Below are 13472 nucleotides of genomic sequence, written 5' to 3' on the forward strand. Positions count from 1 at the left end.
CATTTGTCCTCCAAACTTAGCCTGCCTACTAAATACCTAACCTTTCCCGTTCCCACAACAGATTATTGTTTCCTGAACAAGTCCTTCAACTTTAACTGACGGTGTAGTGCATCCTTTATGTGATCACAGTTTTCTACATAATTTTTAAATATTTTAAATGTGTTACTGATGTGTTGGTAAATGTGCCAACACCTTGTAGATATAGGAGGCCTAAATGCACGCTATCTAACGCAGACGGGCGTGAATTCTGAAACAGGATAAGTAGTGAATGGTAGCAAGAAAAGTATGCAGCTCCTCGAATACTTAACTTTTATATATCCTTTGTTGTTTACAGCATTCTTGATGAGACATTTCATACGATAACTATCCAACTATGTAAGGCTAATGGCGCCTTGCTAGGTCGTAGCCATGGACTTAGCTGAAGGCTATTCTAACTGTCTCTCGGCAAATAAGAGAAAGGCTTCGTCAGTGTAGTCGCTAGCAAAGTCGTCGTACAACTGGGGCGAGTGCTATTCCGTATCTCGAGACCTGCCTTGTGGTGGCGCTCGGTCTGCGATCACACAGTGGCGACACGCGGGTCCGACATGTACTAAATGGACCGCGGCCGATTTAAGCTACCACCTAGCAAGTGTGGTGTCTGGCGGTGACACCACAGTTACCTTTTAGTACTCTTGTTTAAAAATTAACAACGACCAAAATCAAGCTTCTTTTATATAAAACCTTCACTAAATTTTTGTTTACAAATTTTAAAATCACTTTTAAAATTCTCACTTTTTTATTTATAGACTTTTTTCGCCTTTGTGTACACTACATATCCTTTCGCTAAAGAGCGGCTTGATTGTACCGCTGACATCCCAACCCCTCCCCCCCCCCCCCTTCCGCATGACACACGTAATAATAAACAAGGAGGACTGCCTGCAACATGTCCTGTAATACTTCCCCTTTTTTACGGTCATCAGACTGAAATTGGCCAGTAGCAAATGAAAGTGTTACACAAAGTTAGCGAAAACATGTCTTCATTTCACCAGTATTCGATAGCTCTTAACCCAGTTATGAAGAAAAAAACTGAACACCAAATATTACTTTGACGACGCCTCTTCGCTTTCATTGGTGCCAAGGAGGCTATTGAATGTAAGGTTCCCGTGCAAAGAACGCATATTTGAAGACAGTATCAGATGTCATCTCTTCAACAGCAATTTCAGAGAGACTTTGGATTTATAGAAAGGAAATGAGAACGGATTTAACGCCCCATCGAGCATGGGATCTTTATACACGGAGCACAAATTGCTGCTGGGAAAAGAAGGAGAATGAAGTCGGTCGTTCCCTTTTTTTAAGGAAATATAGCAGCATTTATCTTAACCGATTTATGGCAATGACGGAAAACCTAAATATAGGTGCCTGGACGGGATGGAAGGCGGCCAGACGAAAGATATGTCGACTGAAAAAGTCGTCTCGTACCGTTGTGCAGTAATCTCTCACTTACCTGGAGGAAATATCCTGTGGACGCGAGGATAGCGATAACGAAGAACAGCACACTGTACCAGTTGGCCTGACTGCGGACGTCTTCAGGGTCTGGGAGCGAAAGAACCTGTACAACACAACATGAGGTATCAGAGATGCTCCAACAAGTTGCCAGAATTTAGACAAAAAATTGTGTGCAGTGATTTAGAGTCTGATGAAGGCTAGCTGCAACGCTGGCCGAAACGTTGGCGCATTTTAAATTATGACGATGCGGTCTGATACCCTGAAGAATTTTTATGAAGAAGATATATTTTGTGTTTTTCTTTTTAGATGTGTAACACATTTCTGACATAAAAATAGCAACAAATATGAGTCATCAGTCTCCTGAAGATCTGATGCGGCCCGCCACGAATTTCTCTCCTGTGGCAACATCTCAAAGTAGCGCTTGCAACCTACGTCCTCAATTATTTGCTGGCTGTATTCCAATCTCTGTCTTCCTCTACAGTTTTTGCCCTCTACAGCTTCCTCTAGTACTATGGAAGTCATTTCTTAATCTCTTAACAGATGTTCTATCATCCTGTCCCTTCTACTTGTCAGTGTTTTCCACATATTCCTTTCCTGTCCGAACTGCGGAGAACCTCCTCATTCCTTACCTTATCAGCCCACCTGACTTTCAATATTCGTCTGTAGCACCACATCTCAAGTGCTTCGAGAATTTTCTGCTTCGGTTTTACCACAGTCCACGTTTCACTACCATAAAATGCTGTGCTCCAAACGTACAATTTCAGAAATTTCTTCCTCAAATTAAGGCCTATGTTTGATACTAGTAGACTGCTCTTATCCATAAATGCCCTTTTTCCCAGTGCTAGTCTGCTTTTCATCTACACCTTGCCCCGTCCGTCATGGGTTATTTTGCTGCCTACGTAGCAGATTTCCTTGATTTCATCTAGTTCGCGATCGTCAGTTCTGTTGTTAGCTTTCTCGGTATTCTCGTTCCTGCTTCTTCTCATCATTTTCGTCTTTTTAGATTTGCTCTGAATTCTTTACTCGTTAAACTATTCATTCCATTAAGCAGGCTTGTAACTCTTCTTCACTTTCACTTAGGATAGCAATGCCATCAGCGAACCTTATCATTGATATGCTTTCACCGTCAATTTCTTTTATTTCCGTCATTGTTTCTTCGATATCCCGACAGAGCAGTAGCGACGAAAGGGTACATCCGTGTCTTAGTCTTACACCCTTATTAACCCGAAAATTTCTTTCTTGGGCTCCCACTCATATTGTTTCCCCTTGGTTCTTGTACATATTATATAGTGCCCGCCTTTCCCTATAGCTTACTCTTATTTTCCTCAGGATTTCGAACATCCTACAACATATTACACTGTATAATGCTTTTTTCAAGTCGGCAAATCCTGTGAATGGGTCTGCATTTTTTTTTAGTCTTGCTTTGATTATCAATCGCAAAGTCAAATATGTTGGCCTTACCTTTCCTAACACCAGGTTATGTACGGAGATATTATCAGGACCGGTTTAGGGTCAAATATCTATTTTCAGTGGCAAACAGAAATAATTTCTTTTTATTTCTAGATCGCAACGACTACTACAAGGTGCCTGTTTCAATTACATATGGAGAGGAACTTCCCATAGTTGTAGAAGCAGGTAATATGCAGCACACACCCTACGTCATACAAAAATTGCTGTCACACTGCACTCCAAAGGTGTGCGATTACGATCAGTGGGGTTGCTTGCCCACGATGTCCCTTAGTGAAGAGTCTAATCGTCCTTGTGGTGCCAGCTGTGTCATATATCGTTAATTTCGTCGTCCTGTTACTCGTAATACAGTGAACTTTCGTTTTCGACCGTGAAATTTGTGGGAAGCAACGCCCCAAGGATAGGAGTGGTTTCATCAACGCCTTTTATGCTACACCGTAGTATCTTTTCGTGTCGTTTATGACTGGTGGTGTATCTGAAATGTTTTCCCCGGCCACCTACAAGAAACCCGCGTGATATCAAAGTTGGGCGCCGCGGTTCTGACCTGCATTGCAGAGGCGTCAAGCAAAGGGTAGAAATGGGGGTGAGAGAGGTCGTGGCCATCGTCCCACATGTCCACGGTGAGGCTGGGTAGTATTATGTTGAAATTTAGTGGCTATGTGTGATCATTAAACCGTCTTACAGCTCACATGAACTTCTGAACCCAAGGTTGATGTTGCAACCCGCTACACTTTTGCACTGTTACAGATGAAAGTTGTAAGCACCTCTGAGCCCAATTTAAAACTTATACGTCGTAGTGGGAGGAAATTATGTGATTTCGACAAATTGATCCTTTAATTGTGGTGCACAGTGTATATGGTCAATTGAGAAAGAGGTATCGGGGCAGAATGTGGGTGTTCTGCATATTACCCCTCTCTTGTGGGACAATGAAACAGTTGTGTAAAATATTTAATAACCAATGCTTTTCAACAGTCGCAAATATCAATAGTCGCAAATTAAATCAACATTTCACTGTTACAAGTAAACGTGTTGAACCCTTAAAATCTGATGTTGCAAGACAACTACGTCACATGCAGCTACAGGAAACAAAAGATGTACTCGAGTCCCTTATTACACAGTTAGAGAGTAAGGACTCGACGGGATATGAAAAAAATTTCAATTAGGATTATGAAGATCAATGTGCACATTAGTATATATGCCCCGTCACCCGTGTAACGTGTCTTACTGACGGGCCAGTTTCATGAGAGATTGAAATACTCGTTAGTGAAAGTACTAAATAAAATAGGTGCAAATGATTACGTATAAAATTACCGGCCAGTTCCTTTGTTGCCAAAGTTTTCTAAGCCATTTGAGAACGTTATGTTAAGGAGAGTAGTGTGACAATTCGGTACACATAATTTGCCGTCAGTTGCATGTTAACTTCGGAAGTACATTTACAGAATAAAAACCCGCTTCAGTTGACAGTAATTTCTTAATTTATTGCGTGACTGGTTTCGATGCGTATAGCTTCATCTTCAGGTGCATAAATGTGTGGGAGCATAAATGTGTGGCGGTCGGGCCAGTCAGTCATGGTGGGTCACACCCACGTCGAACAAATGTCTGGGAGCGTAGCGTAGGACCAGCAACCGTAGCGTCCGTCTGGATAGCACGACACGGAAGAATAAATATGGAAAGAAGAGAGCTGCTGAATTCCTGAGGTGTGATGATGTTCACTTTAAGCTCCCTAAGAGTATACATACTACGACAGTGAATAACAGTAGTATGTGATTCACACCACGAATGGACAACTCTAAAAAGGATAATCATAAAAGTTAGACGGACAAATACATCTACAAGGAAAGTAACTACGAAGATACCTTAGGTAACAGAATAAATACTTAAACTTATCAACGGAAGAGGGAAGTTTAAAAATGTTCAGAAAAAGCCAGGAATGTAGCAATATAAGTGACTGTGGAAAGAGTATATTAAAGTCCTCTACAAGGATTAGGGCCGTCCGACGACATGTTAGAAGTAGAAATGGGAGTGCAAATGGAAGATAGTGGGATCCATTATTAGATTAACAGAGTTTAACTTGAGATCAAATAAAGTAGAAGGCATAGGTTACATTTCTTTGGAATTTCTAGACTCAGCAGGACATGGGGTAAGCAGACCAGTATTCAGGCCGGTTGTACACGCTATGAATCAGGAAATATACAATCAGACTTTCCGAAAAATATCGTCCACACAATACCGAAGAAAGCAAGCACTGATAACGGGGAGAAATATTGCATAATGAACTCAACAGCTGATACATCCAAGAGCACAGGAGAGAAATTCGTGGTGGGCCGCCTCAAACTAGTCAGAAGACTGGAGACAGAGACAGCCCTAAAACCTAGCTAAAGACCACTGCTCACAGCGGCAAGTATTCAGTGGTCGAAACAGCACAGAAACTGGAAAGTAGTTGTGGTATTTTGCCCCTTTCAAATACTGAAAACAATCGAGTACACCGAAGCCAAATGAGGGGTTTAGTCCGCAGTGTGAAGAGTCTTGTGATGTTTCAGGGGCCCATGCCATAAGTTGGGTCAACTCATTCCGGCTGCTGTAGAACATAAACCAGGGTGTTTATTCCAACATTCGCGATGACCAGGTGCTACATCTTATTCCACATCTTCATAGTGAGTGTACGGAGGACACTCCTGTCTTCGAGATGACTTCAGTTGTGTTCGATATTGCTGCATGCATACGTCCCTGATTTAACAAACTCTCGGACATCATACTGCACCTCCAGCGGCACGCTAGCCCATTGGATATTCATACGATAGAGTCTGTCGGGGACTAGGGCCTATATCGTACAGAGGGTGAAATGTAGCCATGAACATCCAGGTAAGTTGGTAGCTATGCGTGATCTGTTCATCAATGAATGGCTTCAAATGAATATGGCTTACCTAGAGAAACTTACGGACTAATTTCCTCGACGAACAGAGGCTGCTACCACGCTTGGGTGCGGTGTTACGTGGTATTAGCGGGTCTCCAGTGTGTGATTATTTTTTTGACTGCTGTTTTTATGTTTCCAACAAAGTGGGAGTGTCAGTTCCAGTCCTCACGAAACTTAACAGCTTAATTTGATGTTGTAATGTGTCCCAAGAAGCGCAGTGCTTACCCCGAGCACGTCCCCGAAGAAGACAGCGAAAAGTGGGAAGGCAGCGCCGGCGATGAGCGCGGCAACTGTGCCGGTGACCAGCAGGTGCCACTCCGGCGCGTTCAGGCGCACCACGGTTGTCAGCCCCACGTCGGGCACCTTCTCCTCTGGAGCCTCTGGCTGCACCTCGACGGGGCCCCCTTCGCTGCCCGCCATTGAAGAAGCCTCGCTGCGGACGCTCACCATACGCTCCAGCTCTGGCCGCTCGCCTCCTGCCGCTGCAGGAGCAACGGGGTTAGCACAAGTTGAAGAGGTTAGCGCAAGTTGAACATCTATAGGGTTTACTTACACTGTTGATAAGGGAAAGAAGTTTATCTCATGCTTGTAGTCATCTAGAACAACTATAAGCCGCGCGACCGCTACGGTCACCGGTTCGAATCCTGCCTCGGGCATGGATGTGTGTGATTTCCTTAGGTTAGTTAGGTTTAATTAGTTCTAAGTTCTAGGGGACTGATGACCACAGCAGTTAAGTCCCGTAGTGCTCAGAGCCATTTGTCGCCCAAGTATAAGACGCAAAAAAAAAGTTTCCGTTCGGAATCCGTACATTTCAGAATCGGTATGCCAATGAGGCAAATGAGCCGTGACCATTAAGGAGAACACCCCACCGACACACCACGTTGAAGATACTCGTTTCGCAAAAGAATGTACCCTGATGTGTGATGAAGTCCTATACTGCCTGCTGCATATCCTCGTCCGTCGGGAATCATCGGGCTATCAAAGCCATTTTCAAGTGAACGAAAGTGTGGGAATCGCAAGGAGTGAGCTCAGGACTATAGGCGGATGTTCGACTGTTTTGCACCTGAGTTGGTATAACTTCTGCATTACGACATTTGTATTATGGGGAAGTGCACTGTCATAAAACAGCAACATCCCTTGTATCACTATTACACAACGGTGGTTTTTGACAGACATGGTGCCCCATAGGAATTATTTACACTCCGGTGGATGTCTGCCGGTATTTCTACTCCGGAAGCCAAGGAAAGAATAATAGCACGTTGGTCCTGTTCGGACGCATTTGGTAATAACGTCGCCATAGTTGACGTGTCCGCATTGCGCCACACTAATCCCTTGCCTACAGATCGGTTAATACGACCCCACTTCAGAGACGCGCTACATTGCATTCATGCTGCAGAAAGGCCCTCAAATGAGAACTTTTTGATCACCCCTCATACGCTGGATGAAAAACTCAGGGACGAAAGTAACTTTCGAATTATGTGCCACTGCCTAATAACTTAGTTCGATGGAACTTGGACCATATGTAGAAAGAACTGCTGCAGCATTATGCAAAAGGTAACTGAAAGAAATATGCAATGTCACGAATAAAATGGCAATTTCATTCAAAGACAGTAGCTTACTGAAGCCATTGGGATTCATAGTGCTCCTCTGGATATTACAAAAAATAGGACCTGATTCGTAATAGGATGTTTTCACTTAAATCCTACCTCTAGGGACAAATTCTCAAGTAGATGCATGATTTGTCTTCAGGATTATTGTAAACAATGGTACATGTCAAATAAAATTAATAAAAATGAAAATTACTTAATTATTGCATTTGCTATTTTATGAAATTCTTGTTTTCAAAAAGTTCAAAAAATGTATTTACATAAATATTAGTAACTAAATTAAAGCTTTGTTCAGGAAGTTTATGCTTGCTCAGCTTCATGATCATTATAGAAGAAATAATTAAACTAGATGCAGCAGATTAAAGAAAGATGACACAATTAATTTAATTACATTACATAATTTATGTATCTCTACAAGAAGTCTCAATAATATGAAAGTAGATGATCACAGAACTTAGCTAAAACCTTGGTATTAGAGACTACCATAAATTAAGGAATTTAGAATTAATTGCTTCAGCTGTGTTACTAGAATTTCCATTCCACCCAAATACGAGTATCTAATATAAATTATTTTTAGAGATTTCAGGGTGATGTCATTGAAAAAACTCGACCAATTAGACAATAAAAAGTAGTGAGAATAAATCAAATTTATCCTTACACAAGTAAACTATTTCAGCAAAGAAAAGAGGGCTAAATCTAAAAATGATTTATCTGAGGTTAAAGAAATTAGATCTAAATTTAATGAAAAATTTAAAGCTTTATCTGTTAACTATAAAATTATATTTAATTATGCTGATATTAGTAAATTAAATACCAAGAGAGAAAAGAGATTATGTAATGAATTCACTCAATTCTATGGTGCAGATAGCTAAACGAAGAACTAAATTCTGAAAAGAGGATAAATTTAATATAGACCTGCAGTTCCAAAAATGTTTTAACCAATTTCTACAAGATACAAGACGTAGGTAGAACTAAACAATCTCTTCATGTTTTGTGCAATAAAATCACACACACACACACTATATATATATGGTGGAGGTAACAATAAATTTATCTGATAATAAAAAAGACAAAAAAATATATTACAAGAATTAAAATAATGATAATCTATGTTGTCCTAGGGCAATAACAGCGACACTAACCTACCATACCAGTACTATACTACCAAGACAACTGACTACAGGTGAGATTAAGAAAATTAGAGAAGATAAATACAAGTTACAAAACCAATAAACAGTAAACAACTAGGAGAATGCAACAAAGAAGCAGAAAATTTCAATTCAGTTATCTATCATAGTCCTTATAAAGCAATACAGATAATCTGTATAAAACTCACAACCTTTTTGATGTTGTTAACAGTATGTCAGCTTCCTTAGGATCATCATATTATAGTAGTATATGTAATAAACTGTATCACAACAAGAACACGCACAGCAGTAAAGCAGAGAGAAAAGTCTGTGTACTGTACACATAACACAGTACTGTGGAAATAAGTTATATTGTCAAAACTGCAATAGATATTGTTCCAATGAAGAATGCTTAAAAATTACCAAGAAGTTTTTGATACAGGTTGCAAATGTCATGAATGTAAGTGCATTTGTTTGAGATCTAAAGAATATAAATGCAGTTTCGAACAATGCAGAAACTGTACACACATAGTAAAAACTAGAAATCATAAATTTTACATACAATACAAACAGCAAAAATGTATTGTGAAAGAAACTTTGGTGAGGATTTTATAATCAATGGTTCTCAATATTGCAGTAAAGACGATTCTCATATTAATGAAGACTTCCAAACTTATTACATTTTCCAGTGCTGAGAAAATTATAAAACAGTTACAGGAAAACAGTTTAACTGTCGTGAAAAGGGAATATGAAAGACAATTCTGTGTAAATATACTGAACAATATACATTGTTGGATTATGAAGCTCAACAAGAAACTGTTATACATATTCTAAAGCCTACAATAGCTCACAGTCATAATGGTGATATTGTTTATAATAAGATGAATTATGAATTCCATAGGCAGATGACATCTGATAAAAATAAGAACTACATATTTATAACTCATTTTTCTAAAGGCTATGATCCACAATTCATTCTGAAGCATTGTGCTGAAAAAACAATTAAACCATTTATCCCAATACTCTCTTAGTAGCTCCACAAAAACGTTTGATTTGAATGAATGGAAGAGAGGTTACAACCCATATTTGTTCAATATAAAGAAAAATGAAAATTAAATATTGCCAGTTCCTGACGTCGAATATTATTGTGTTGTCAACTATTTCTCAAATGGAATAGTGAAAATGTTAAAGAAAATTGTGTGTTCAATTTGATCAAAAGAAATTAATAATGATAGTAATTCTGAAGTATATACTTTGAGAATAGGCTGCTTACAACTAAGTGTTCCTAGAAGTAGCTAAATACATCCAATATTTTATTTAACAATTGCCAGAGTTTGTACAGGTATATACTGATCTAAATATTTGCCTGAGGGAAGCATTGATGTATTGGATAAAGAGTAAAAGAAAATTCTAGAAAAAATCTGTATTCAACATGCTGCAAATGATGGTGAAGTAAATATAGCTGGAGCTAAAGTTGATAGCTTTAATAAAGAAACCAATACTGTTTATCAATACCATGGCTGTTTTTAACATGGTTGAAAAAATGTTTTAAATGTGAGATAATTAACAACAGAATAAAGAATTAATTGATGACCTATATGAAAAGATTTTAACAAGAACTAATAAAATACGGAATTTGGGAATGTAATTGTATCAACTCAGCATCATATAAAAACTTAAGAAACTCAAACAATTATCTGAAGTTGTTGAAGCTTTGAATCCGACAGATGCTTTTTATGGTGGTCAAACTAATACAATAACATTGAGAGCTAAATCAGATGGTGTTAACATAACAATAAGATGTGATGATCTTTGTAGTCTTTATCCAGCTGTGCAATGTTACAATTATTATCCAGAATGACAGGACACAAAAATATATAAACCAAGAGATTATTGTAAAACATTGTATGGGTTTGTTAAATGTAAATTATTACCATCAACAGGATTGTATCATCCAGTTTTGCCATTATGAATAAAGATCAATAAAAATGAAAAACTGGTACTTCATTTATATGTCAAATGTGCAGAAGAGGAAACAAATAAATGTAATCACAATGATGACAAAAGAAGTTTTATTGGTACCTGGTAAGTGATGAAGTAAAGAAATCTGTAGGAAAAGAATATAAGATTTTAGAATTCTATGAAAAATGTGGAACTGTAGTAAGAAAAGAACAAGTTGTTTCAAAATTGTGTAAAAGACTTTATGAAAATAAAATTACTAACTAGTCCTAATGATTTTGAAGCCAATGAGATATATATCAAAACAGTTAAAGAAAAATTGCATATTGATTTACATCCTGATAGAATACAATAAAATCCAAAACAACAAGCTAGGAATTGTCTAAACTCATCATTGGAAAAATTTAGACAATGCACAATGCCAAAATGTGAGAAAACTGAATATGTGACAGATTTACAACTGTTTTTGAGACACTGTTGGATGGCAAATTAGAGAATTTGAATATAAATTTCATTAATGAGCATGTTGTGGACAGAAGTACTATTTCAAGGATTATTATGTGGAAAATAATGGAGCTACAATTTTGTTTCCAACTGCATTCACCACACCAAATGCAAATCTTATGCCATATGACAGGCTGGATAAGCTAGGAAAATTTTTTATATATTTTGGTATGAACACTGTAATATATATCGATGATAGTTTAAAAATTGTAGAAAAAGGATGTATGTTGGGTGAATGGACTGATGAGAAATGAAATAATAAATACAGATTTGACTTCAACTACATCTAAGGTTATTATTTTGAGAGAAATGATAAAAGCACAGTAATGAAGGTAAAGGATTTCACTTTCAGCTATAAAAAATATTCAAAATTTGAACAGTGGATCTATGCTAAGATCAATTGAGAGTGAAAAGAAAGAAAAGATACAATTAGAGTATAATCAGAAAATAAGAGATATAGTCATCTAAAATTTCATAAATAAACAAGTTAAGAAATAATTCTCATTTTATTTTGATAAAAGAATATTGTAGGAAATTTTGTAACAATGCTTTATGGAAATTAAAATTAACTTAATTTACCAGTTAATATAATTTAATAAACTGAAGCTAAATTAGCTTTATGTCTTCTAGTATAAAAATAAAATCTATGTTTGCTATTTCATTATGAATTTAGTAGTTGCTTTTTATTGATTTCTCTGTTGTCTAAATAGATTTAGATATCTTTGTTATTGAGAGACAACTTTAAAAAAAATATATTAATTTTAATGTAATTTTCTAATATTGTTGGTAAATTATTTGTTGGAAAATGATAAGTTCATAATTCGTTATAAAAAGGAGAGAATTCGACTTTTCTATTTGTTCCCATATTTCTATATCAGTTTCCTCAAACGTCTCTTCTTCTTCATAAGCATTATGTTTCATACCTTTCATATGTTCTATAACTGAAGATGATTTAAAATAATATTTGCAAACATTATGTGAAACTTGTTTATCTTTCACTTTAATATTTCTCCCAACAAAAATATCTTAGTCAAATTTAAATTTTTTCCGTATATTAGTCATATTCATCATTATTTAGAACATTAATAATCCTTATGTTTAATACATTTATAAGCTATGTAAGCTACTGACAAAGCTGAATGATGTAAACAGTTCTGATTTGTTTAAAAGATTGGTGAGCTGTAAGTAAATAACATATTACATTACTGGCTGCGAATATTTAAAAACTAGATATGGTGAAAAAATTTGTCTGGAGCTTGGTGATAAATTAAAACTATTTCGTCAAACACATACTTGAAATTAACCGGTAGTTGGAATTTTCATTGTTTTGAATATACAACTATTAAGTAGAGATATAATGGAATGAAGAAACTTAAAAATCAATCGTCATGAAGTCCATTATTTAGAATTTTTTTCAGAATAATTTTAATGAAATGACCCCAAGTGCCTTGAATTAGCCAAATTAGTAGTATTAGCTCTGAATGAAACTGTCATTTTGTTCTTAACATTGCATACATCTTTCAGTTAACTTTTGTACAATGTTGTAGAAGTTCTTCCTATGTATGATTGTAGTTTCATTGTGCTAATTTGCAGTGACACATCATACAAAAGTTACTCTCCTCCTTAAGTTTTGCCCACAAGTCTATTTACTCTCTTTATTTTGAAATTAACTCCAGGCAGCAGCATTTGATGATTTTCATGTACTGCAGTCAATTTTGAAGCTCTAAAGGCTTTATCATCATGGACATATCGTGATAGTCATATTACTGCACACCCACAGAATACATATATGGAATATTATCACAGCTTCATCTTAAGTGGCAACTACAACCAAAATGCCAAATCTAACACTGATTGTCATGCAAAGCATATATAAAATATGAATGTATATTTGTGTAACTCCAATGCAGCTAAGTTCACTCACTCTGGAGCTACATATGTGTACACTTATATACTGTCCATGATAATCAGTGTTTTGACCTAGCATTTTGCTTGATGTGTCTAAAGTGCAATTGTACATAACGGCATTCCATGAATGTGCAAATTTTGTATATATACAGCAGGTCTGCAGCAATTTGATTCGTATGGTATGTGCATGATGATGAAGTCGTGAGAGCTTCAGAATCTATGTAGTGAATGAAAATGATCAAATACAGAAATTTGGAATTAATTTCAAAATAAAGAGTATAAATAGTTGTCACCAAGTTACCTTCCCTTAGAAATTTGGGTGCACTCAACGACTGTTATATGACTTTCAAATGATAAAGAACAGCAAACAGTCCTCATTTTATTTCAGGTTTTATTAGACAAATCTAGATTTCAGCTAGTGTCCAGTTGTTATCGATGCCTTATTTGACAGTAAGAATATATGTCCTAGTATATCAGTCACCTGTTGTTCAGGATTGTGTC

The 13472-nt window shown here is 37.0% G+C and overlaps 1 protein-coding gene across 1 annotated transcript in view; it reads right to left on the reverse strand.

Moving 5' to 3' along the window:
• LOC124606965 (ATP-dependent translocase ABCB1-like) overlaps positions 1-13472 on the reverse strand; it is a 174829-nt gene that overhangs the window by 42168 nt on the left and 119189 nt on the right. The window contains exons 14-15 of the mRNA XM_047139102.1: positions 6092-6348; positions 1484-1588 (exon numbers count right to left, since the gene is read on the reverse strand). Of these exons, the coding sequence (XP_046995058.1) occupies positions 1484-1588; positions 6092-6348 (362 nt within the window). The remainder of the gene's footprint in view (positions 1-1483; positions 1589-6091; positions 6349-13472) is intronic.

This window comes from Schistocerca americana, chromosome 3 (assembly GCF_021461395.2).
Source record: "Schistocerca americana isolate TAMUIC-IGC-003095 chromosome 3, iqSchAmer2.1, whole genome shotgun sequence".
Lineage (NCBI taxonomy): Eukaryota > Metazoa > Arthropoda > Insecta > Orthoptera > Acrididae > Schistocerca > Schistocerca americana.